The sequence below is a fragment of the Lepeophtheirus salmonis genome, chromosome 8, assembly GCF_016086655.4.
Source record: "Lepeophtheirus salmonis chromosome 8, UVic_Lsal_1.4, whole genome shotgun sequence".
Taxonomy (NCBI): domain Eukaryota; kingdom Metazoa; phylum Arthropoda; class Copepoda; order Siphonostomatoida; family Caligidae; genus Lepeophtheirus; species Lepeophtheirus salmonis.
Window position 1 is genome coordinate 35,563,225 of NC_052138.2, and position 24,448 is coordinate 35,587,672.

Here is a 24,448-nt window from a genome sequence, read left to right on the forward strand (position 1 = left end):
ACTTGATTTGGTTTGTTTACATAATCAAAAATAGTGGCTTATAGATTGTAGCAACATACATAAAATAAATTGTTTATATTTCTTGGTCAAGAGTGGGGACCCAAAAATTACAGTTGAAGTTAATTACAATTTTATCCCTATTATTTTTATTTTACAAAGTTTCATTACGCAAGCAAACGACAATTATCATATGCCTCTAAGTGTAAAAATGTCGTAGCAGCAACAACAAAGGGAATGGGTGTGCAATCTCCTCTGCACCGGTGTCAGTACAGAGAAGTGTCCATTGACTTTAAAATCTGCATCCGGACTCCTTACAATATCAAAAAGTCTATTAAGGATAGGAATTGAGCCATACAGTCAAGAAAAACTAAGAGTTGCTGCATAAACAGTATGACTGACTTCTGAGCTTCCTCCAAGTAGTCCTCCCTCATCCCTGACCTCAACTCTCTGTACTTAACAGTTAAGGGTATCTTGGAGAAGAATGCCTGTTGCACCTCTCATTCAATTTTGGATTTGCTCAGATCTTCCATCATGAAGGATGGGCCTTCATCGTGAAGAGCTGTCAATCTATTCGCCGGCGTGTCAAAAATATTATTGCTTTTGAAGGAGGACACACAGAATAAAAAATATGGCTAAATATAGTGCTTAAACATATCCCAAATTAGTTTGGAGTGGTCTTTTCTTTATTGCATAAATGTTATATTTTCGTAATTTAGTCAGGCTACTGCAACTTTTGGGTACCTACTCTCTAGATTGTTTTCTTAATGGTGTATTATTATACCTCAGTATAGTGGCGCTATTTTACGGCTTTGTTTTTTTAGTTTGTTCATACACCATTGGCTAAACAAAAGAATACTCTTTACATGGAACCCATACTGTTTTTTTTTATATTAGTAGATTAGCTATTAAATAAATGAGGAACTCCTTAATTCAATTCTCTCTTTTATTTTTTAAATATTCTACTATTTATTTATAAAATATCAAATCTATCAAAAATATTGTGCTTATTCTCTACGCCAACAAAAGAATCAAAATCTCTTACGTTTACGATTTTTTGGAATTTCCGGAAGCTTTCTTCTTCTAATCCTTCCATGAAAAGTCTCGAAAGAAGAAGGCCTTGGTTGATTGGAAGCTTTTTTTTGAGGAAGAAGGGCTGTCTTTCCAGCGAATCGAAATGGGTGCTTCCACCGCGTCATCATCATCGTCGTCATCATCATCCTCTGAACTAGTCCATACTCCTGTAGGAGGATTAGCACTTCCTAAGCTCAGCAAAGGCTCATTCCAGGGCTTAGAATCACGTCTACTAATGGGATACAAAGAGTCTTCTTCAGTGATTCCACAAAGTTTCTCTCCGAGTTGCACTTTTTCGAGAAAGGAAATGTTTTCTTCTAAAGGTGTGATGGCTGGGACCAATCTAAAAAGGAAAGTAATTAGACTCTACATTAAAAAACTTACAAAAACTAATTCATTTTAATTATGGCTCTAAAATAATCATTTTGACGTTATTTTTATTGTTGTAAGAGTTTAGAAGGATTAAAAACACATTTAAAGAGCAAATATTTAGCCTTTTCATGGATATGAACGAGTCTTTCACAACTAAACAAATAATATTTTATAATGATAGTTATTTACTCTCGAAATACTGTCTAAGTAAATGAATAATTCATAATCAGATTCAGTTTAAAACGATCAAATATACAAAAGTAATTATTATATAATATTTTGAAGAAAAAATGTGTTATTACAAACTATTAAAAATTTAGTCTAGATACAAAACTTTGTCTTATTAAATTTGTTGTCATAAGAGAAGAGAATGAAGAAGGGGAGATTAGATGCTCCAGTTTTTAAAATGACACTTGGTAAATTAATTTTTAATGATAGAGATCTAGTCATCACACCAGTAAAAATAATTTATTTTCTTCTCTTTCTCTCAACCAATCTTCTTTTCTCCCCTTTACCAAGTTTGTCCATACAAAATCGTTCAGAGAAGCAATAGCAAAATTCCACGTGTTATAAACATTGTGATTGCTAGTTCCCCCAAAACAAAACAAGAGGTTGTAGTTCGATGTCTTCCCTACCTAATTTGGACTCTATAACCTGTCTAACTTCTGGTAGTCTCTGAAATTATCCAATACTGTTTTTTTTAATTACATAATAAACAGTTGAACAATTATAAAACTATTTTAAAATAATATATAAACATAACTTTGAGGTTTCAACAAGATATCATTTGTTATTATCTATGAAATATTCGTAATTTTATGTAATATCATGCTAGTATGATGAGATTGCGTGTATTATATAAAATAAACGCCACAAGATTATAGTTTTGTAACTACCGTTGTACGCCTCCGTTCTCACATTTAAACAAACAAAGGAGAATCCAGGATATCATCAAAAGGAAAGTCAAAGGAATGATTTTTAATTAAAAAGTTAATTAAATTAACTAAACCTTGATTAAAAATCCCTAAATATTCGAATAAATCCTAAACAAGAAATAATGATAAAATAGAGTTGCATATAATATGATTTAAATTTCCAAGAACATACTAAAAAGTATTTGCAATAAAATGTAGATTCAAAGGAATAAATCGACAACCCACGAAGGAGAAATGATTCTCTTGAACTTATGTAATATCCCAGTTCATTAACAGAGGTTTAAAGATATATTATTGTTGGTTACTACATATCATAGTTTTTATGAATTTAACTATATTTTTCCTTAAGTAGAATAGATGTATTCTTTATTTGTGCTACACCTGTGTTTAGCATCTAGCACGTATGATAAATGATGATTTACTAGATATTTTTATATATCCAATCATACACCTATGTAAATTAAACATGTGTCATAGTTAGTTCATATGTCAAATAAATCAATAAATTGATTGAATATAAAATATTTGGTCAATATTTGTTAGAAGAGATATATTTGCAAGGTCTTCATGCTCTAACTCAGTAAAAAAAAAAAAAAAAAAAAAAAAAAAAAAAAAATCCCATTTTCCAAAAATGTATTAGTAAGAGCTACGTAATTTTGGCTTAAACAATTTCACTTTAGGGTATTTTTCCTTTAGAAACGTTTTCCCTCAAGGATATTTCCCCTTAATATATAAATAAATAATATTTATTGATTATTTTTAGTTAAGATTGATGTTCTTTTTAAACTTTTTAATCAAAATGTGTAGAAAATATGTTGGAAAAATGATGGAGTCATGTCCCAAAAATTCAATGCATATACCAACAAAATCTCACTGTTGAATTCGAACAAGAGACAAAGTAAGAAAAAAATTAGTATTGTAGGAAAACAAAATTATCCTTCTTCGTTAGTAATTATCGTTAGACATGGTGGATTATTCATTATAGAAAAGACTCATGGATTGAAGAGCAAACTAAAATGAAACAAGATCATCATTTCATCATTATTGCAACAGAACACTAATATTTAATAAATTTTATAGTAATAAATATTACATTTTCGATTAAGGAAAATATCATTGAATCAAAATGGGGTTAAGGCAAAATCTCCTTGTGCAAAGTAGTTGAATGTAAAATTAAGGGGCACTCTATTTCTGATGAGTCTCAGGACGATTTTATTGGTTTGGTCTTAAATTATTTTTTTAGAGGAAGGGTCAGGAAACTTTTACACACTAATAGCCATTTCGACCCGTTTATCACGGAAAAGAAAACACTGAGAGTTGCAAATACTTTTTGACATATGAAGCTACAACTGGATATATTGTTTTAATTTTTCTTTTTCTTTTAATTTTACGATTTCCTCTGAAAACCCGTACAAAACTAAGAAAAAGCGCCAAGTTAAAGATCATTTTCAAAAGAATTAAAAATTTGCACTTCTAATTATTGATATAGAAAACAAAAAATACTGTTAGCTGTCATCCTTTAGCGGGCGTTTCGAGACGTGCAACAGACCCTTGAACTGAATTTAAAAAAAGAATATTATTCACTCAAATGAAATGTTACTGTTTACTAAACTGCATGCCAGAGTTGGAACATCAGGATGAAAGTGCCGCGGGTTGCCGATCCCTGACGTATTAGGAGCGAAATTTTGGTGGAGACCCTGGTATCATGTAGTGAACAAAAATTTAATTGCTTTCACATCGTGGATAGATTTTTTGATCTCCCTCACTCTTAACCAATTTTTTTGACTTTTATATATTTTATAATTATAAAGAATTTTGTCGATCACGTTCAAGTGTCATTTTTTCGACTTGTACCTAACCTAACCTAGAGAGCTTAGGTTTGTTTTCTTTTGTAACTAATTGTTTATGCTTTAATATACCGAAATATAAATAAATTTCAATCACTTAATCTTAATTAATTATTGAATTAGTCATTGTTCAGATTTCATTGTACCACCCGGTAATTCGAAAGCAAATAAATAAGGTATCAATAATTACGTATGAGCCACATATAAATGTACATAAAAAGGTTGCTTCTCCTACAATCAATCCTAGTCAATCAATTATTATATACACTATATATTTTTTTGATTAGCCCTTTAGAGTACCATAAAGTGCACTATAATTACTTGGGAATTTGAGAAAGCATGCCTTATTAAGTCTATTTATACATGTAATGTATTGTATACACACATTTACTTGGACTTCATATTTGATCGAATATTAACCAACTAGTGGATCTCATAAATTATGTATTCAAAATTATTCAATTAGTTAGTAATAAATTACATCACACTAAAATGCAATATTGTTGCAAACATTTGTAGTATAGTTTTTTAAATCTATATTAATATAGAAAACTTTGTTTGTATGAATATACTTGATCTAAGAAAAAAAAGTATGAGTTGAAGACTGATTCTTAACAAAGGGCATGCGTAGCTAAATCTCATTTAAAAAAATAAAATAAAAGGAAGTACATTATATAAAATAATGAATGATAATTTAGATGAGGTTTAGCAAAGAACGTGTGTAGCTAAAGGTCGCCCAGGTGGCGCTTTAGAGACTAAAGTACTCCCAATCTCATCACATCATATTATTATTATTTTATTCATGAGGAGAGAACATCTATGTATTCAGTTACTACATGAAAAACGGGGAGTAATACTGAAAATATCTTAGGAAGTTATCTTCTATTTTTTTTCGGTATAGTTTTTCGGTTCCACGTTGCTTAATAACTTACGGAAAATGGGGGATACTACCGCTAACAACATGTAAAATAATGAATATGCCTTTATATAAATATAAAGGTGTTATAATCATTTTTTTATTCTCGAGGAGAGAAGATCTATGTATTTAGTAACTGTATCTAATTCCCCCTCCCCAATCATAAAATGTATTTTTCAAAAGTACTCTTTTACATACTTCTACAACTTGTTACAAAAATATATAAAAGAAGAGACGAAAAAAAGCCTCTACAGGGTTTCTTGATTTTTCTCTTCTCTATCAATCAAGAAAAAACAAATTATCTACCAAATCTTATGTTATTTATATTTATATTACACAACCACGCTAGCATTGCTGTGCTATGCCGGCAGTTTTACTATTTACTATGTCATACTATACGTAAATGTGTTTGAACGTTATATTCTTTTAATCATAATTTAAAATTGTTATTACTATATTTTATATACATATGTTAAGTAAAATAACATTTTGATGGGTTTAAAAAACAAACAAACGTTAAGTAGGACTGAGGATTTTATGTAAAACCATCTTCTTTGTTCCTAAATTGAAGGTTGTCCGTACATCAATGCCTAATAACTACGGATAATGCCAGTTAGTGATGTGTCTGCCCTTATTTATTTGGGCCAGTTCAGTCCAGGACTGTTGGCCCTAGGAATTTTTCATAAAAATGTCGATGGTTTATTAAGCCAAATAAGATATGGGAGAACCTAACATGTATACCTATTTTCATTATGATACAATATAAGACATACATAAAATATTTTTACATAATTAAATAGTTTGTTTTATTATATAACAGAACAATTTAAAAAAAAGAAGGAAAATCACCAATAATGACTTAATGTGGTATCAATTTTACATTTTTAAGGACGGACAAGGGGGACTGGATTACACTGGACACCAGTTTTTGATCCTAATTGAGAACTCACACAAAACTAAAGGCAGGTAATAAAGCTGGTGCTTTAATAAACCAATTTATATGGGTTTTTTAATACTCCCATACAACAACATCATTTATTTACCATACTATATATTAATATTATAATTCAACAACACATTTATCATTTTCTTTACCGTTAAAATTCAACTTTCTGACAATAGGGGTTTTGTACAACTAGAGTTATATGAAATACTCTGCAATTTGGTAATGATAAAATTATTAACCAACCTTCTGGGACAGTATAAATAAAAAAAGGATCCTTTCAATCAAAAAATCTTTTATGCTTCAAGTATATTACATGGGTCAATAAAAGATTTTTTGCTTCAACTGTAATTTTTTTTTCGAAAAAATTTTATTTTTGGTCAACATCTATAGATTTTTTAAAATTTTTTCCAAAAATTTTCATATTTGAAATTTTTTGTGAATAGCTGTTGATTTTTTAAATTTTTTTCAAAAAAATTAATATTTGTAATTTTTTTCCCAAAAATTAATATTTGTTAAAAACTATGAATTTTTTAATTTTTTTTCTATAAAAATTTAATATTTCAAATTTTATTTGTCAAATTTTGTTTCCAAAAAGATAATTTTTTGAGAACAGCTATGTACCAAGCACTATCCCCTAAACATAATCCTGTAGACACCCCTGCTGGCATCTCTCTCATAAAAAATAAGGTTCTATGAATGTCATGTTCAGTAGGAGGGAAATATTTATTAATAATGATGAAACAAAATAATTGAAATCCTTCCACAAACACAATCAAAGAGCATTTTTTATTTAATTTACCAAAGTATATTTACAATTTATATAAATACTATCTTAAAATAGTCCTCATATACTACAGAATTATTTCATTTTGAAGCATTTGCTGTAAACTATAAAAGATACTAAAATATACCTTGTGGACCACTAATTAATGAAGCATTAAATTTAAAAAAATCAATACAGTCAAAATCAAAGACCTTCTACGCAAGTGTAATAAAACTGATATGGAAAAACGACAAAATGCAATATATTTATTTTTGAACTTTAAATTAGACGATTTTTTTCATATCAGAGTATATATCATAATTAATTAATTACATATCGTCTATTTAATGTGCATACACTGTGGAAGTCACATAAATTAAATGACATAACAAATAAAAATACAGTTTTGTTTTTTAAATATTTTTGACTTGAAACATTATCTAGTTGCAGTTAAGCTCATTTTATGTCAAGGCCACTCAGTAGAGATGGGATTGGTGTAATAACTCATGGAGTCGACAGGATCGAGACATATGGAATTACTCAATTAAGACCAATATTAATATCAGTTGAATTACTGCTATAAAGAAGAGAAACTTCTTCATTTAAAATAGAATTAGTATAGGGAAAATATTATAGTTTTATTTAAATTCATAAAGATATATTTTATCGTTCATTTTTGAATCAATTTACACCAAATATAGAGAAGAATTCTTCTTTCAGAGGGAAATGTGAACATTTCCGCGAATCTTCAACCAAAAAAAAAAAAAAAAAAAAAAAAAAGAGCACACATCTTCACTCACTTCCCTAAATTTAAAGTTTGTCTGTGGAGTACTCATTTTTAAGTGCACGCTTAATATTTCAGAACTGCATGACTACTTGATATAAAAAGTAACAATGTAGCAACGAGTTTGTGTAACGCTCAGTACATATTTCTAAAAAATATTCAAAAAAGATCATATAAAAAAAATTATCATAGTCAGTTATAGATTGAATTACAAATCTTTTGCGCATACATGTAGGGACCCATAGTGAGGTCGATCAATCAAACCAACCACCTCCGGCATCAACCACAGACTCCAACCTGAATCTTATACAAACCTTGATGAAGAACTCCTTGTCCATGTTGATTACTCTTTCGAGAATGGAAGCCCGCAAGGAGTAAACAGTGTGTTGTAGCTGTTTACTGAATTCTCTCTCCAAGACACATAGTAGTCCAAATGGTTGATATCATATTAATGATGATAACTAAGGCGTTAAAAAAACCATATCTTATAGTTTAAAAAAAAAAAAAACCTAGCCCAACGCTTATTGATTCCTATTATTGAGTTCTATAATGCCTAAATCCCCTTGTTATGTCAATAAATATATATGTTCATCAATTATTCCTGTTGAATTAGTTTTTATGAATATATGAATATTTTATGTTGATGCACTTTTTCTAAGGAAAAATATTTTACCTTGGTCATTATTATTGGATGAATGCACTAATAATGGTTAAAGTTTTTTGTAAAGGTTCATCATTTTTATATAGAGTTTTATTTGCTGAAAAGTCATTGAAAATATACATTTAATGCACATCATTTCTGCAAATAATGACCTTCAATTATATTATTCAACACTGCAAATATGATTAATGTGTACAATATTATCATGATGTGTGTTAATAATATATTTCATATGAAGGACAGGGATCTTCATGTAACACACCATTAAAAAAATAACCACAATTTATTAATTGCTTAATTAAATCTTCTATTAGTTGATGAGAATCACTACTTTAATTTGAATGGACTTTTAATTCAAATTTATGCATCTGTGAAGCCAGTATAGCCTGTCATAGATGGCAAAGGATGAAATGTGATAATATGGATAAATAATAATTGATTTTGGTAGGATTAGGTTCTTTACTGGTTGATATTAAAAGTGTTCTTCGTTTTACGGTATTCTTCAAATTTCAATCAATTTCAATTGGAGTAAAATTTTGCTTGTAAGTTATGGTTGATTATGGATGTTTTACGTTTTTTATTACATTGACTTCGCCCTTTTCACCTTGAGATATCAAAATTCAACGCCTTCGTACTATAACCATCTCAATTTGTGCTCTTATTGTACTAAATAAGAAGACAAGACTATTCTTGTAACACAACATTGTTACAATTTTTTTCTCAAAAATTCAAAAGTAATAAAAAATAAGAGCAGATGCTTAGAATCACTAGTTTAGCTTGAATGGACTTTTAATAAAAGTTAAGACATTCGTGAAGACCGCTACAGCCTTCTAAAGGATGTATAAAAACTAATGTGGGTAGGAATAGAACTGAAATTATGTTCTGTATTTTTATATTATATTCTTCAAATTTCATTTGTTCAAGTCAATTATAATATTCTATGGATCAATTATATTTATTTCAATTTCCTGATTTGTTCTTCATCTGTTAACGAATTTATCTCTGATATCTGACCTTCGAAACATGTGATACCCATTAGCGTAGACTTATTTTTATTTTAAGATATATTTTCATTACAATTAACCTTAATTACCGCTTTTTACAGAGGGATAATTAAAAAAAACAAACATCTTATATAAATTGTATAATAATCGGCAATGAATAGTAATCTGTTGATAGGTCACTTTTAGGAAAAACAATTATTTATTATTTTTTTTTCTTCCCAGATGTAGAGCCCCATGCTTTAAACTTAATTCAAGACTTATTTAAAGTAGAATATTTTAATAAGTGAAATCAGGTCTTCTTTTTCATAGAATTGCAGGATAATGACGTATATTCAGATTTGTTTTTAATTAGAAATATTTGTTCTATTGACAACGTTCCCAAAGTAGAAGAAGAATGAAAGTTTTTATAATAAAAAATGCACCTCATGTTACGTTATTATCGCACAACCTCATCAGTAACAAAATTTGCTCCCACCTAGTAAACTATTTTACATTAAATATGTGTTACTTTAAATACGGAATATGTGATATGAAGATGATTAAAAAAATACATTTATTATTTTATGTTAAATATAATATTTGTAACTTTTGTACAATCAAAGTATTTATTTACCTAAATCCATTATTTTCGTAACGTGTAGACATAAGCTTTCTAAATAGGAAAATTAGGAGTAAGGCTAAGTTTACATACACATTATTTGCAAACACTCCTACATTTTAATTATATACGTCTTATTTAGCAAAAAATCAAAATGGAGTTATTTCTTCTAAATTTATAACAAAAATCGTTAAAAGGACATTGATTGAGAAAAAAAAGGAATAGGTACTAAAGATACTCTGGGAAAAGAGACGACAAACATATCAACGTAAAAAAAAATCACCTTGAATTCTGAAATGTTAATTTTTTTTTACTGGGCTATGTTCATATTTTGACTAGTTTCATTCTTGGTAGAGCTGTATCTATGCATGGGATTCGGTATCGGAATCGGCAACAATTGGACTTTTTAAAGTATTTGAATAGATTATGGGAATATGCTTTATAATGCCAATTTATCTTATACCTAGGCATAATTATTTAAATAGATAATTTGACTTATTTGAGTCATTTTATATATAACCAATAAAATAACTAAACTACTCGACCCATACATTTGATTTGTATTTTTATATGAAATTTACTTCTTTAAAATATCTTTTGATTTGTATCATGAGTTCTTTAAAATATCTTTAAAGGTAGGAGTTGGGTGAACAGTTTTCTGTAATACCATTCAGTAACTTTTTTACTAAATATTTCTTTTTGTATGTTTGTTGAACAATATAAAAATATAACCCTGATTCGTATAGTTTTATTATCTCGTGCTCTACAAAAGTGATATCCCTATGATAAGTAAGATAACATTTACAAAGTATAAGCAGAAATGTTTGCCACGTTTTTAGGGGTGCATCAAGGTAATTATAAAAGTTGATGGAGGCTGCATTAATGATTAGAAATGCTAACACATGTGCCAACGTCTGAACTCAATTAAGCTTGTTAAAAATCCTGATTCAAACGGTTTATGTTTCCATTAAACAGTTGTAGTGGTTGGAGTTATTCATTAAAAGTAATTAAAGTAATTTTTGCTTAAATGTAATATTTGTAATGATATATAAATAACCCCTTTTAAGTAACGTAGGATAATCATAAATTTATATTCCTGGTTGGTTTGATTTATTATTTTGTTAAAATCTTAGCCACTGAATTGTCACTATCTCAAATTTTTGCGACCTTCCCATCTATAAATTTAATCTAAGTTACGTATCTCAATTTCTTCAAAAGTTATGGTGGAATTTGTGTTTTTAATGTTTTGTGTGACCATGACCTTTCTCCTTGACCTCTCAAAATTTTATGGCATCTTACTGTTAGCATATATAATCAAATATGTTTTGCTAAAATCGGTTCTTAACTTTTCTGTAATCTGGTTTACAAACAAAATGTGGTCTTAAAGATGATTTTCTTCTAATTTACATTAATTTTATTCACAATCGTTTATGATTATTCAATTTTGTATCAGGATACAAAATTTCTTTTTATTAAATATACTACAAAAAAATGTGGAAATCAATAATTAAATTTAATTTATGTCGTTGTTCATTTTGGAAATTAACGTTTTATAATAAATTTAATCATATATTTTGTTGCCATATGATTTTAGGGTTATATCCCGGACCAAATTTACGAAATTCGGAACAATTAAAAGGCCTGTTATTTAAGGTATACATGTCATCTGTCATTTCCATTCTAATGGGAAAACTTGTGAATTATTTGGCCTAAATTACTTTTAAAATATTCTGAAATATCAGAAAAGTTAGGTTCGACATTATTGAGATGAGTTTTACACATATCAGATAACTAATATTGCTTTAGAAGTAGGAAAAAAGTACTTTATTTAAACAAGTCGAATGTATAGTTTGAAAAGTATATTGAGTTCTACAAATAAACACAATGAGTCTCGAAATATTAAAAATTCCTGGACTTTGGATATGTATATTAATAAAACAAAGTTGGTTTGTCTGTTGGAATGTATAAATATATGATAATAAGTCATCTTATGCACTGAACATAGTGACGTAAGTACTCATCAGTCATTTTAACATATATTTTTTTTCTCAAACTCTTATTAATATTCTTTCATTAGTCAGGACAGAACACGTCACATGTCTTGATAGCAGTATTATTGTATTGTGTAGGTACATGTAAGTGTGCCCTTGAAAAACGAAAAATAGTACCGATGATTTTTTGGGTGTCATCTTCTATATTATTAAGACGAAATTTATTTGTTAGCTAACCCTTAATTACTCACGGCAATGCCGGTTACTGCTGCCCGTTAGTGCAAAATTCTTCCGAAATAATCCCTTTTCGACCATGTAAACGAGTTGTGTAAACATAGACATATTATGAACGTACATATTGAATGGATACAATGTTCAGACTGCTTGTGGGGCGTGCTGTGATGACAATCATTGATAAACCGTGTACGAAAAGAGGAGATTGCTTATCCTTTTTGGCCACATCTTTAGGGGCTCTATTCCTTTGTGCGACAATGTCTTTTTTCTATGCAGTCCAAAAATATAAAGATATTAAATTTATTGAGAATAGTTGTCTCTTCTGATCACGATTTATTTGCTTTTTCAATTAGTGAGCGTTTTTCATCTAAAATGAAAATTTACATTCAGTTCTTTCGTCAGCTATTGATCTTTCTTCTACTCTTGCCCCTTGCATGTTGTGTTCTGAACGTTGGTTTGTCGAACTGGAGTTAAATCTTTTTAATCTGTCAACCATTCCTACTACTATTAAATGAAAAATAGTTCCATAGTAGTTTGAAAAAATTGTCTGACAACTTCTTACTTATTTCTTGTGTTTTTACTTTTTCTTTAAGAAAAAAAGTTTGCGGGATACATTAAAGATAACATCTTGTGAATATATACGTGATGCCTTACTCTGCAGCTATTTTATATTTCACAACCATCTTCCTTCATATTTTTTATATTAGTAAATAAAATGGTAGAACAGAACTTCTCAAACGATGGGGCAGAGTTTCATTATTTACATTTCTTCATAGTAAAATAATGAAAACTCCCTTTGTTATTATGAGGAAGGAAGGGAATGCAAATAAGTAAAATAGAAAGCCTATATCTTGTACCCAGTGGTCCAGGAAAATCTGAACACTTTGAGTTTTAAACTTGAAGAAGATATCATTTATTAATTAACAATATAATTTTAACAAAATTAATACATTAAATAGATCTGAGCTATCTTAATCATAAATGTAGCCACCTTTAGAGCAAGTGATAGCTTCTAGGCAGCAGAAGGCCTGGAACCCAATGCAGATGTAGTACTCTGACATGGCGTCCCAGTGCTGGCTGACAGTGGCTTTGAGGGCCTTGGTGTTTATATGACTGGCACTGTAGGCCTTCCCCTCGAGATTTACCCGAAGGGTGGAGTTGATGGGGCTTGCATCAGGGCTGTAGGGGGCCAAAAGTGTCAAAAAAAAGAGTTCAAAACCATTCAATAGACTCATTCAATAGAGTCTTGCAATAGAGGATGAGGATTTCTTTGATTGCAATGTCAAAAATGTCATCTTCACCCTCACAAGGCTCTTTCCACCCCCTTTTTTATGGCTGTCTGGCCAGTTTGTTATGTAACTCCGTAATATCTTGTATGGGTCCTTATGAAATTGAGGGGATTGCCCTGAGCTATTTTCTTTAATCCCTTCAGGTACAGTATGGCTTATTTGACAGAGCCCTTCTTTCTCTCCAACGTTTTGGACTTGCTTATGACGTAGACGGGGGTCCTGGAGACAAGCAACTGCTACGGGTTCGCAAATGGAAGTTTGGGAGTTACGTTCAAGTGCCATTTTCTCGATTTGTACGTAAGCTGCCGCTCAGGTTTGTTTTCTAACTAAGTAATATATCGAAATATGATATAATTTCAATCACTCAACCTGCGTTAGCTATTGAATTAGTAAGTGTTCAGATTTCAATGGACCACTTGGTATTCCCTTTGGCTAATATAAAACTTAGCATTCTCATTTCCAGGTTAAAAACAAAAAAAATATCATATTTTAATAATTGAAGACTGCTTAAAAAAGTTATGTGTAGGTGTAAAGCCTCTCTATTCCTTTATTTACGTTAATGTGTATTTTTATTAAGACACATCTGTCAAACTAAATAACCATTCACATTTGGTACAAAACGAATAGATGTTATTTCGTCAGTTAATCTATTATTAGATTATTTAAGTAAATATTTGAAATACCTTTCTAATAGCTATTGCTATATTTAGATAAATTTAAACCAATGGCACATAAGCGTTTTTTAGTTATATTAGTCTGTAAACAAAGCAACAGAGAGTGGCCTCATCTGCCGGCAAAGTAATGAGTGATAATAGGTCGAACTTCGGTGAATCAGATGGGAAAGTAGAACTGTGCCTGTTGGCATGATGATGTGGAGTATGATTTTATAGTTCTACTTTGTCTCTTTGCCCGATACTCAACCAAAAACTCACCCTAGAGGCTTGACGGCAAACAATACCGATAATTCGAATAAGTTATAGGGCAATGAGGCTTAGTTATATTTCATATGTTGCTCTTATCAAAAATATTATTTAATATAAAATAAAGGTGTGTGTTAAAACTAAAGTAGACCCAGTGAAAGTTTCTCCCAGGTTTAGCCATTTATTTAAAAAGTTATTTAAAACAACAAACTACAGAACTGTTACATCACCTGTCGGACATTATAGTTAAGTTTCCTCATGCTCTACTGACATCATTGCTAAAGAAATTAAGAACATTCTTAATTCATTTGACTTCGACTTACAAAAGTGTTTTTGTTTGGGTGGACGAAGAAAATAGAGGGAATGCAATTCCAACATATACCAAAACGTGGGCATTCTTGTTATTTACAAGCAATTTATGTAAAAATATCAGACATTTACTGTTGTAGATATATATTAAAAAAATTCATTTACAAAAAGTAATAAAAAATAGTTAACTTACAAACATTCAATCGATTAAAAGCACAATGTTGTAAAAAAAAAGTACAAATCCATTAACTTTCTCATTTACATTGTAATAAGGAACAGTCGTAAAAAAATGGATATTGTAGAATTTCTATACGGCCAAACATTAACAGCAGATGGACAGAACTTTTTAAATATAAAATGCCTATTTAGAACTTAAAACTTTTATAATCGATATTTTTATATTAATGATGAAGATTTATATATTGGACATGGGCAGATGTTAAAATTTTTTTCAGATCCGATATTTTATGAATGATTAAATGTACCCAAATTTATGAAAACATTTTTTTTTGTCGCAATTATTGTTTTTCATTTGCCAGCAGATTCATATTCCAACTATATATTATTTATAAAAACATGTTTCAAACACAATATTTATTACTAGGTTTTCCTCAGGTGATATATGTGTATATTCTGTCACGAGAATTTGTAATATATTAATTAAATGATGAATTATGAAGCTAGTGAAATTTTTGTGTCCCTAGTTTGATAACTCAAAAATAATTTGAATTATCACTCCGGTTTAGTTATGTTAGCATGATGAACGTTTAAAAAATGGATATTTATTGGTGTAAGACATACCGAGTGGACCCTCCAAATTTGAACACTTTAAATTTTAAACTTCCTTAGGATATAATTTATTTATTAGCAATATAATTTCAACAAGATTTATACTATAAAATGATGTGTATCAGAGCTTTGTTAATTATTAGTGTAGCCGCCTTTAGAGCAAATGATGGTTTCTAGGAAGGAATGGAACCCGCTGCTAATGTAGTTTTATGTCAAGACGTCGCAGTTCTAGCTGACAGTAGTTTTGAGGGCCTTGGTGTTTGGATGAAGGACACTGCAGGTCTTCCACTTGAATTGGCACCTAAAAGGATGCCAATTCAAGGATGTAGGGGGCAAAAAGTGTTAAAGTTATAATGGATAGAATCTTTCATTTGAGTATGAGTACTATAAACAAAAATCGAAACTTCTAAGAATTTTCTCCGGTAGGATGACGACACTGGATATTTTGGTAGATATATATCCGTTTTCCGATTGCGATTCAAAAAATAAGACCACACTTGGTGTTTAATATTTCGTTTATTAAGGGGTTGGAATCTATTGAACTAAATATTTATATAATTAATGGAAAACCCATATATTTTCACATTTTTGATGAATAAAAATACATATTGATCACGTGGTGTTTGTTTTAAAACTTTAAATGTGTGTTAACACATTTATGGACCATGTATACGAATTCGTGTGTTATGTGTTTATATTAACTCTATTTAGCTGATTAAAGGATGCTTATGTGGGAGCAACTCTGCTCCTGATATATCATATATTTATGTATAATGGGTATACGCGTACACGTACAATAAGTAACCCACCAAGGAAGTCTCTTTGAGAGCAACTCCTCTTGCAACACCTATAAAGTATTTTTTTCCTGACGTCATTTTTGAGCCTCAAAGTTGACATTTTTTAAATATAAAATGAACAAATTTACAATGAACCTTGATAAAACTCACTTAAATGTCTTTATAAAGAAAAAATGACTTAACAATTTCATTGAATACACCTTAATGCCAATGATAAGTATAATAATCTAATTAAATCAAAGTAATATCTACAGAACATCACAAAAAGTGTCAGATTTGTACAATTTTTTAAAAGTTTTGATAGATTAGAAACGAAAAAAAGATTGATATTTATATAAAAATATTTTATTATTTCCATTATAATATTTAATATATCTCCAAAATACAGAAATAAGATTGTATAATGATGTAATAACATACTTTCAATAAATGATAGGGTCATATATTTAATAAAAAAGGCAATTTATCAATATTTTTTTTTAAAACTGTAATGCTTAAGGCCTTCTATTTGTAGGTTTCATTTTGACATCAATATATTACTTTCCTTAATATTGAGAAAAAAAGGGGTTTCAATATTATGAAACTTGCTGTTTTAGCCCCCAAAATGAACAACATCCCAACTGTGACGTCACGTGAAAATGCTCTTATATATAAATGTACGTCTACGTCTACACGCATGATAAACTTGGTAACTGTCTTAATTCCTGGGTCGGATGGATTAATTTTAGGGGTGTACTGATGCATCGGAAATCGGCTGAATAATGCCGATTCCCCCGATACGTGTGCTTACTTATTTATATAATTTGTTAGTCAAAGAAAACTCTGATTTTATTGTTTGTAATGTCAACGAATAAAAGTAAGTGGGGATCATAGTATAGACTAACCTAGGTTTAAGACTAGGGGCTGTAGAGGTACCGGATGAAAGGATTTTTTCTTGAATTTTCACATAAAATAAATGCAATAATAATAGAGCTGATAACAAAATTCAGGTTCAACCATAAATATTTAACCAAAAAATTTGTAATTGCAACAATTTTTAGAAGTGAAACAGCCCTGTTGGTAAGTATGTTTAGTATAATTTTACATCATAAAAACCCTACATAGGTAATTAATTATTAGTAAAATAAAATCCAGAAAAAACAGGTTTTTTTTCGTTACATTACTTCCGTGAAAAGTTTTTCACATTATAAAATTATTTCAGGGAAAAAAATAGATATAAAGTACGCAGGGGCTAATTAATAAAAAGTTGAACATTAAAAAAGTTAATCACTTTGCTATTTTTTTATGTCATTTCTTGATATATAATATTAATAAGGAATCTAAATCGGTATCAGAATTTTTGTAAAGGTGGCATCAGAAGCTAAATCGGCTGATGTTTTGATATCAGTAGATGCATAATTAATGGTATTATTATAATGCTCACTTATACTTAATCAGTACAACTCCAGCTGGCCAAATAAGGGAATATTTAAAAGAAAAAAAAAAGATAAAGGAAGGTCTATAAAAGATTCCTTTACATTTCTATGTGTAACACATACCTATGACCAAAAGACTGAAATACAAAGTACCAGAGAGATACACATTGGTATTCCAAAAACAAACTCATATAATTTATGTCTTTAAGTAAAGACCAACATAAAGAATACATACATGAACACATTGCTGTGGTAGCAAAGTCATAACGGTCTTTTATTCTCTATAGTCAAAAGACATGCATATGACAATGAAATTTTAAAATATAAGACATATGATTAAAAGAACCTATCATGACATTAACGCATTAACTAAATACTATCTATTTTTTTGTCAGCTTTCTAAAATTTTTACTTTTCACAATAATTGTTGTAAACGCTAATTGATATAAATGGAATTAGCTGAAGCTAAGGCGTGAACAATTGTCTACAACTTATGATTTGGCAGAAGTCGCTAACTTTTACTTGAATGATTTTGGGATTTTTTTGATGTAGTAAGAAAAGTTGAGAGATGCAAATACATACTTTACAAAAATAATTTAAATTATTTATTGTAGATAAAATAGTTGAATGAATTTTCTTTAAATCCAATTTGCAGAAGATTTAGAAAATCCTTATTTAATGGGGATATTTCTGGCTGTTTTTATTAGTACATTTTGTTTTCTAATTAACATTTAAGAGATAATCATAAAAGATCAAAGAGGCTTAATGAATCGTTTTGGGAGCAAATACCATTTTATCAAATGAAATAAGTAATCGTTTAACTTTTACTGTTGTTTAATGTAATATATATCCTTTTATGTAGTTACTAGATGAAACTAATGGCTTAATTCTTAATTTAGGACCTAAGTTTTTTTGGTGCAATTTATAAAAATCAATTGAACGCTTCAATTTATAATCCCGTCCATTAATATGTAAACATTAACATATTTAATAATAAATGAAGGTCGAATGATTGAAATTAATTCATATTTCGATATATTAAATCATAAACCATTAGTTACAAGACAAACTCTGTTGTACAAGTGTAGAAAAATATCACTTTGAACGTGATCGATGACTTTCCATTTGCAACATCCAAGCAGTTGGGAGTCTCCAGGACCACTGCCTACGCAGCCAGCAAGTCTGAAACTTTGGAGAGGAAGAAGGGCTTTGTCAAAAAGTTCAAACTGGATTTGGAGGAAGGAAAGAAAACAGACCACGCCAATCCCCTCAAGTCCATGTGGTTCCTTGAAAGATATATCGGGATTTTACTCCAGACTATTGAGAGAGACATAAAAAAAAGTAAGGGGAAAGAACCTTGTGAGGGTATAGAGGCCACTTTTGACACCAACAATGAAAAAACTCCATCTATTCATAATGCATTCTTTTTCATAAATACACAAAGTAATACGTTATTCTATACTATGCCCCGTGTTCAAAAGAACAAGAATACAAATTCTCGTTTATCCCTAAGCGTTTTATTATTTCTACAAATAAATTTTGGCGGTCATATAGAAATACACATTTATAGCTACACTTCTAATAAAGTACTACTAAGCAATATTAAAATATAGTATCAAATAAAATAATATGTTGATTATAATATTAAAAAATATACCTATATATGTAATTCATTTTAAAAATTGTGAAGAAATAATATCAGGGCGACACTCTGGGAGTACATAAAAGATTTATGGGAGTTGGTATGCTTGACTTATTTTGCTATCTACCATATGATGTCGGGCCTTTTTTCTGTTTCTTTCCGGTTAAAAGTATAGACGTGCTGAGCGTTTTAACTACCGGGGCGTGCAAAATTATTTACCGATGATCTAAATATACTTTTTAAGAGGTTTTGTGGCAACCAATCTGATTGTTTCGTATTTTTACTGTTAAAATAAACAATTTACAACGTTTCCAAGCGCTTGGAGGCTGGGGGTGATTTCAAGCATTCCCCTGGGGCTGGCAGGAAGCCCACTGTCTCAACAAGGCAAGTAAAGGCAGTGTTCAAGAGGACTCCCAACAGGTCCATTGCCGACATGGCCAGAAAGATGGGAACGTCGAGATCAACTGTTTCAAGGGCATTGAAAAGGGCTGGAGGAAAGTCCCTGAGGCGTGCCAAGAAAATCTTGAATGATATCAAGAGCTCATCCGGACGCATTATCATTTTTTCAGATGAGAAAACTTTTACGGTCGATCCTGTTTTCAACAGGCAAAATGACCGTGTTGTGAGCTTTGGAGATGTGCAAGATAAGCACCGCTATGTGGCAACAACAAAGTATCCTGCTTCGGTGATAATGTTGGGTCTCGTGGCCTCCAACGGGAAGGCCATGAAGCCTGTATAGTTCCCCACTGGCTACAGATTAACAGCGGAGGATTATGTGAAGATTCTGGCGTCCAAGGTCCTTCCGTGGATCAAATCCATAGTCGGCAACTCTCCTTGGGGTTTTCAACAAGATGGATCACCCGCCCACGCTTCCAAGAAAGCTCAGGAGTGGCTCAAGGACAACATGAACTTTTGGCCCAAGGACTACTGGCCCCCTCAGAGCCCAGATCTGAACCCACTAGACTTCTCTATCTAGGAGCACGTGGAGACCAAGCCCTGCAAAAAACGACACAAGAACATAAATGCCTTAAAGGCTGCTGTCAACAAGGCCTGGGCCTCCATGGACGCCAATTACAACCAGCAAGGATGTGGCAGCTTCAGACGTCGCCTGACCAGTGTCATTGAGTCAAATGGTGGCTACATTGATTAAATTTGATCACAAACTATTTTATTATTCTAAAAATGTATGAATAAATTGTTTCTCAAATCATTTGAAATGTCATTATTGTCCGCGATATGTTCTGAACAAAAATCGGTAAATAATTCTGCACACCCCGGTATAGTTTAAAATTTTATTTGATTTAAGAGACTTATACGTAGTCCGGATCCCTGATCTAGATGGTCTATCATATGCCAGGTATCTTACTCTCTACTACCCTTCAAGTTTGATTAACAATAGGAAGTTTATACGTCGCCTGATACGCATCCATAGACAGTTTAAAAAGCTATGCACCTCAAAAGTTCAGTAGAAGTCTTTTTTTATTACTATTGAAATTAAAGCTTTTGTTTCATATTTTTTATTATTAATATTTTAATGCCAATGGTTCGAATTATTTTTGTGTTTGTTTTATACCTATGCAAATATATTTCATTCATCTTTTAGAGAAAATGCATTTAATAATGTACATTTTTTTTTTTTTAGTATAGAATGAAACTCTTTTATATGAACCTCTACCCAAAAATCGGCACCCTGTTTAAGCCTGATCAGGGTAAAAAAAGGCCCTCAGGCAGAGTTTGCGCCTTCTAGGCCCCACAATGTGAGCAACCATAAAGGACACCCCCACAAAGTGAATTATTTATACAGATTCTATCTGATCATTTTTTGACGGCCTATGCACATTCCTTAGATCTCTAAAGTTTTATAGTGACTGACTGTATTTATATAAAAAAAACTACTTTTAAATCTCGCCAATTTAAAGAAACCCCGCTATTACTTCTACAGCCTCATTCAGTTATGTTGTACCGCGCTTTATTATCCCTGCAATCAACCCTTCCAAATAAAATGAATCTATTTTTCATTATTTAATTTTGAAAATCAATTTTGTCTACTTAAAGTATTGCTATTTTCGGGGCCTCAAAAGAGTTAAAATATGACTATAATTTGTAAAAGAATATCAATGTTATCCATACTCAATTTTGAGAAAAATCCTTCTAGCTTGATTTTGTATTGAGAGCAACAAATATATTCATTACTTAACAAAGCATTGTGTAATATGTATTGTAAATATTACAAGGATTACGTAGTATATAAAAAAAGGGATAATCTCTTCTTCAAACATGAATAAAGTAACTATTTTTACTCAATAATTATGCCCCAATTTTGTATGTCCTTCTCTTATAGAGTAAAATATAATATTATTTCCCTGAACAAAGGTATTTTTCTATGGAGTAACAATCATTAGGTACAAAGTTCTAATTAGGAGTACTCCCCAAATTGATATATCTGCATCGTTAGTAATGCTTTTGTTCATCAATTATGATGTAGCAAACATGGGCTTTCTAATTTTCTAACTACCATTTGCAGCGATTCCAAAGGTTTAATAATCACTATTTTCTACTTGACATTGACAATTATTCGTCGAAGAAAACAAATGTAATCCACACTCAATTTTCAGAAAAATCATTCTAGCTTGCTTTTGTATTGACGAGCCACATATTTCTCAATATAAATGACAACATAATAATCTCTCGTTCAGTTATTATCTTTTTTTTACTCTCCATTTTCAACAAAAGACTTTCTTTTTCTTTCCATACATCCAATAATTGCATCTATGTCTTTAAACATTTTTACATTTGTTCTATTATACATATCTTTAATTTTTTGATTGTTTTTGAGGTGAAAAATGATTAAAAATGCTATCAGTCCGGAAATAAAATAAACCAGGCCACATAGAAAGTTAACGATGAGAGAAAAAAAAAGTAGTTTGTTCTCAAAGAGGAATTCAATCCACTTCTCAAAGTTAATTTGTTGAATTGGTTCCATATGTATGGATACTTGCAAACTTATTGTATATATCTTTTAAAGAACAATATGGGCTATTTGTGTATTTTAATATCATGTGAATAACTTCAATACGAGTGGAGCGGAATAATGTAGAGTAAAATAGCCGATCCCAAACTGATCGTATCTGGATTAAACAGAGTATTGCAATATACAGAGTGGTAATTTTTAATCTGGAACAAGTTTAGACTCAGTATATGTATTGGCAACCCTGAGATCTCGTTTATGAAAGTGTGCTCATCAGATTTAACTGACAAAACTCTATAAGAAAAAACTATAAAATCTTTTAGACGTCCTCCGTGTGGCTATAATTGTTTGCCTTCGTGACGGGTGCAGTCCTAAGGAGATTATGAAGCTTACAAAGCTGTGCAAATCAACTGTTTACGATGTTGCCGGGCCGAAAAAACTCCAAACTTTGTCCATATCTTGGGCAAAGGAAATGTGGGCTCTGAGCATGCCAAGTCTGAACCCCTTGGACTACTATGTGTGGGGTGTCTTCGAGAGAGAGAAAGAGTCCTGTAAACGCTCACATTAAACTATTGACACTTCCATTTTTGAGGTAGTGGTCAACATGGACAAAGTGCATGGTTCAGGCCTAGATTGGGGCTATGGTTGAAGCGTGAGGTGGTTGGTTTGAGTGATTTACTTCACTTAGGACATGTAAAAGCAAAATATCTGTGCATTGCTTAATTAATTTTATGAAATAATTGTAATTTTCCTAATTTAAAATCCCCGTATATTATAATTGGGAATCAATTCAACAAGCCTTGTAAGTTGTAGGCATTTCGAAAGTATCTATCTTCTTTATATAGGTAACGTTTAATTAAGAAACACATAAAAAATTTGGTCACGTTTAATAGAAGATACCATTATAGTAAATGGCGTAATGCATTTTTGACAAAGATTAAAATGAGATAATAGGTAGGGAGAAAGAAAGGCATTTATACCCATTTTTATACTCTAAATTAGAATTTGAAGTAATAACAATACTTGTTTATTGATAATACACTGTATCACTTAATTATGGACTATGTTAAGCAGCAAATTAATATTTATGTAAAAATTTTTTACTCTCTAGTGTCTTGTAGTCCTGATATATTCTTTTTATAATGTTGTCACACTTTCAGCATTCAATAATTAGGGTGTTTTTTTTTTTGTTTGGTAGACATATAGAATTTAATCGTATAGTTAGCCACTTTCAATCGAGGTTATGTCAGTATAATTAACTGCTTTGCTAAAACGTAATTTTTTTTCTTCTGATTTCATGGGTCCTTTCAATGTCAGGTACTGAGGGATAGACAGGTAGCTACAAAATTATTATATTGTAGCTATTATTCTATATAGTACGTGCAACCTGATTAAAAATGATTTGATTTCAAAAATTTGTATTAAGTAGTGAATATTTTATATCAATTTTAATCTAAGATAGTTAAAATTTAATATTTTTACAATAATGATAACAAATTATAGCTTGTTAAAACCCCCCAAACTTATATCGTTCAGATTATCTTAAAACAAAGCAAGCATTATTTCCTGATGTTTTATTTTCATACAAGTATATCAATGCAAAAGGAATGAAATAGTTAAAAAAATATTCAGAATTCAAATTTCTTAATTATGACTGTGTTTATTATGTAATTAAATACGTTTTATGTTTGGATTATACCTGTTACGCAGTTCACTAACCGCGTCTTAAAAAAGGATGTTCACTAACAGAGGGTTAATTTGGATTATTTCTGTAATCTTTTACATTGTCTTTAACGATGGTCTAATTAAGAACCCCTTTCGCGGCAGTTAATTGAATATTTATGTGTCTTCTAATTTTTTAAGATATTCTCAATATATTTTTTGAATTATCATCCTCAATTATCACTCTTTCACTCACAAGATATTTATTTAATTTAATATACTTTGAGGTACCTACATTTCTAATATATTACCTCTGCATAACCACAAATTACAATTTACATCTCTTAAAATACAAGCTAATATGCACATTGAATAGATAAATGCATCAAAATTCCCATTTTGAAAATAAAAATACAACAAGAGTATAATAAAATATTGAATTACAACGACAACAGCATTCACTCCTCATTATCACATGAGACATATACTCTCAGTAACTAATCCATTAAAATTGTCTTTAGTTATTTTTCCTATA

At 30.4% G+C, this 24,448-nt stretch overlaps 1 protein-coding gene across 2 annotated transcripts in view; it reads right to left on the reverse strand.

Annotated features, from left to right (window-relative positions):
• The window catches only part of Aplip1 (JNK-interacting protein Aplip1), a 58,138-nt gene that overhangs the window by 30,194 nt on the left and 3,496 nt on the right, over nucleotides 1–24,448 (reverse strand). For both annotated transcript variants that reach the window (XM_071890494.1, XM_071890493.1), the window contains exon 2: nucleotides 1,043–1,414. In XM_071890494.1, coding sequence (XP_071746595.1) covers nucleotides 1,043–1,217 — 175 coding nt within the window. In that variant the 5' untranslated portion in view covers nucleotides 1,218–1,414. The remainder of the gene's footprint in view (nucleotides 1–1,042; nucleotides 1,415–24,448) is intronic.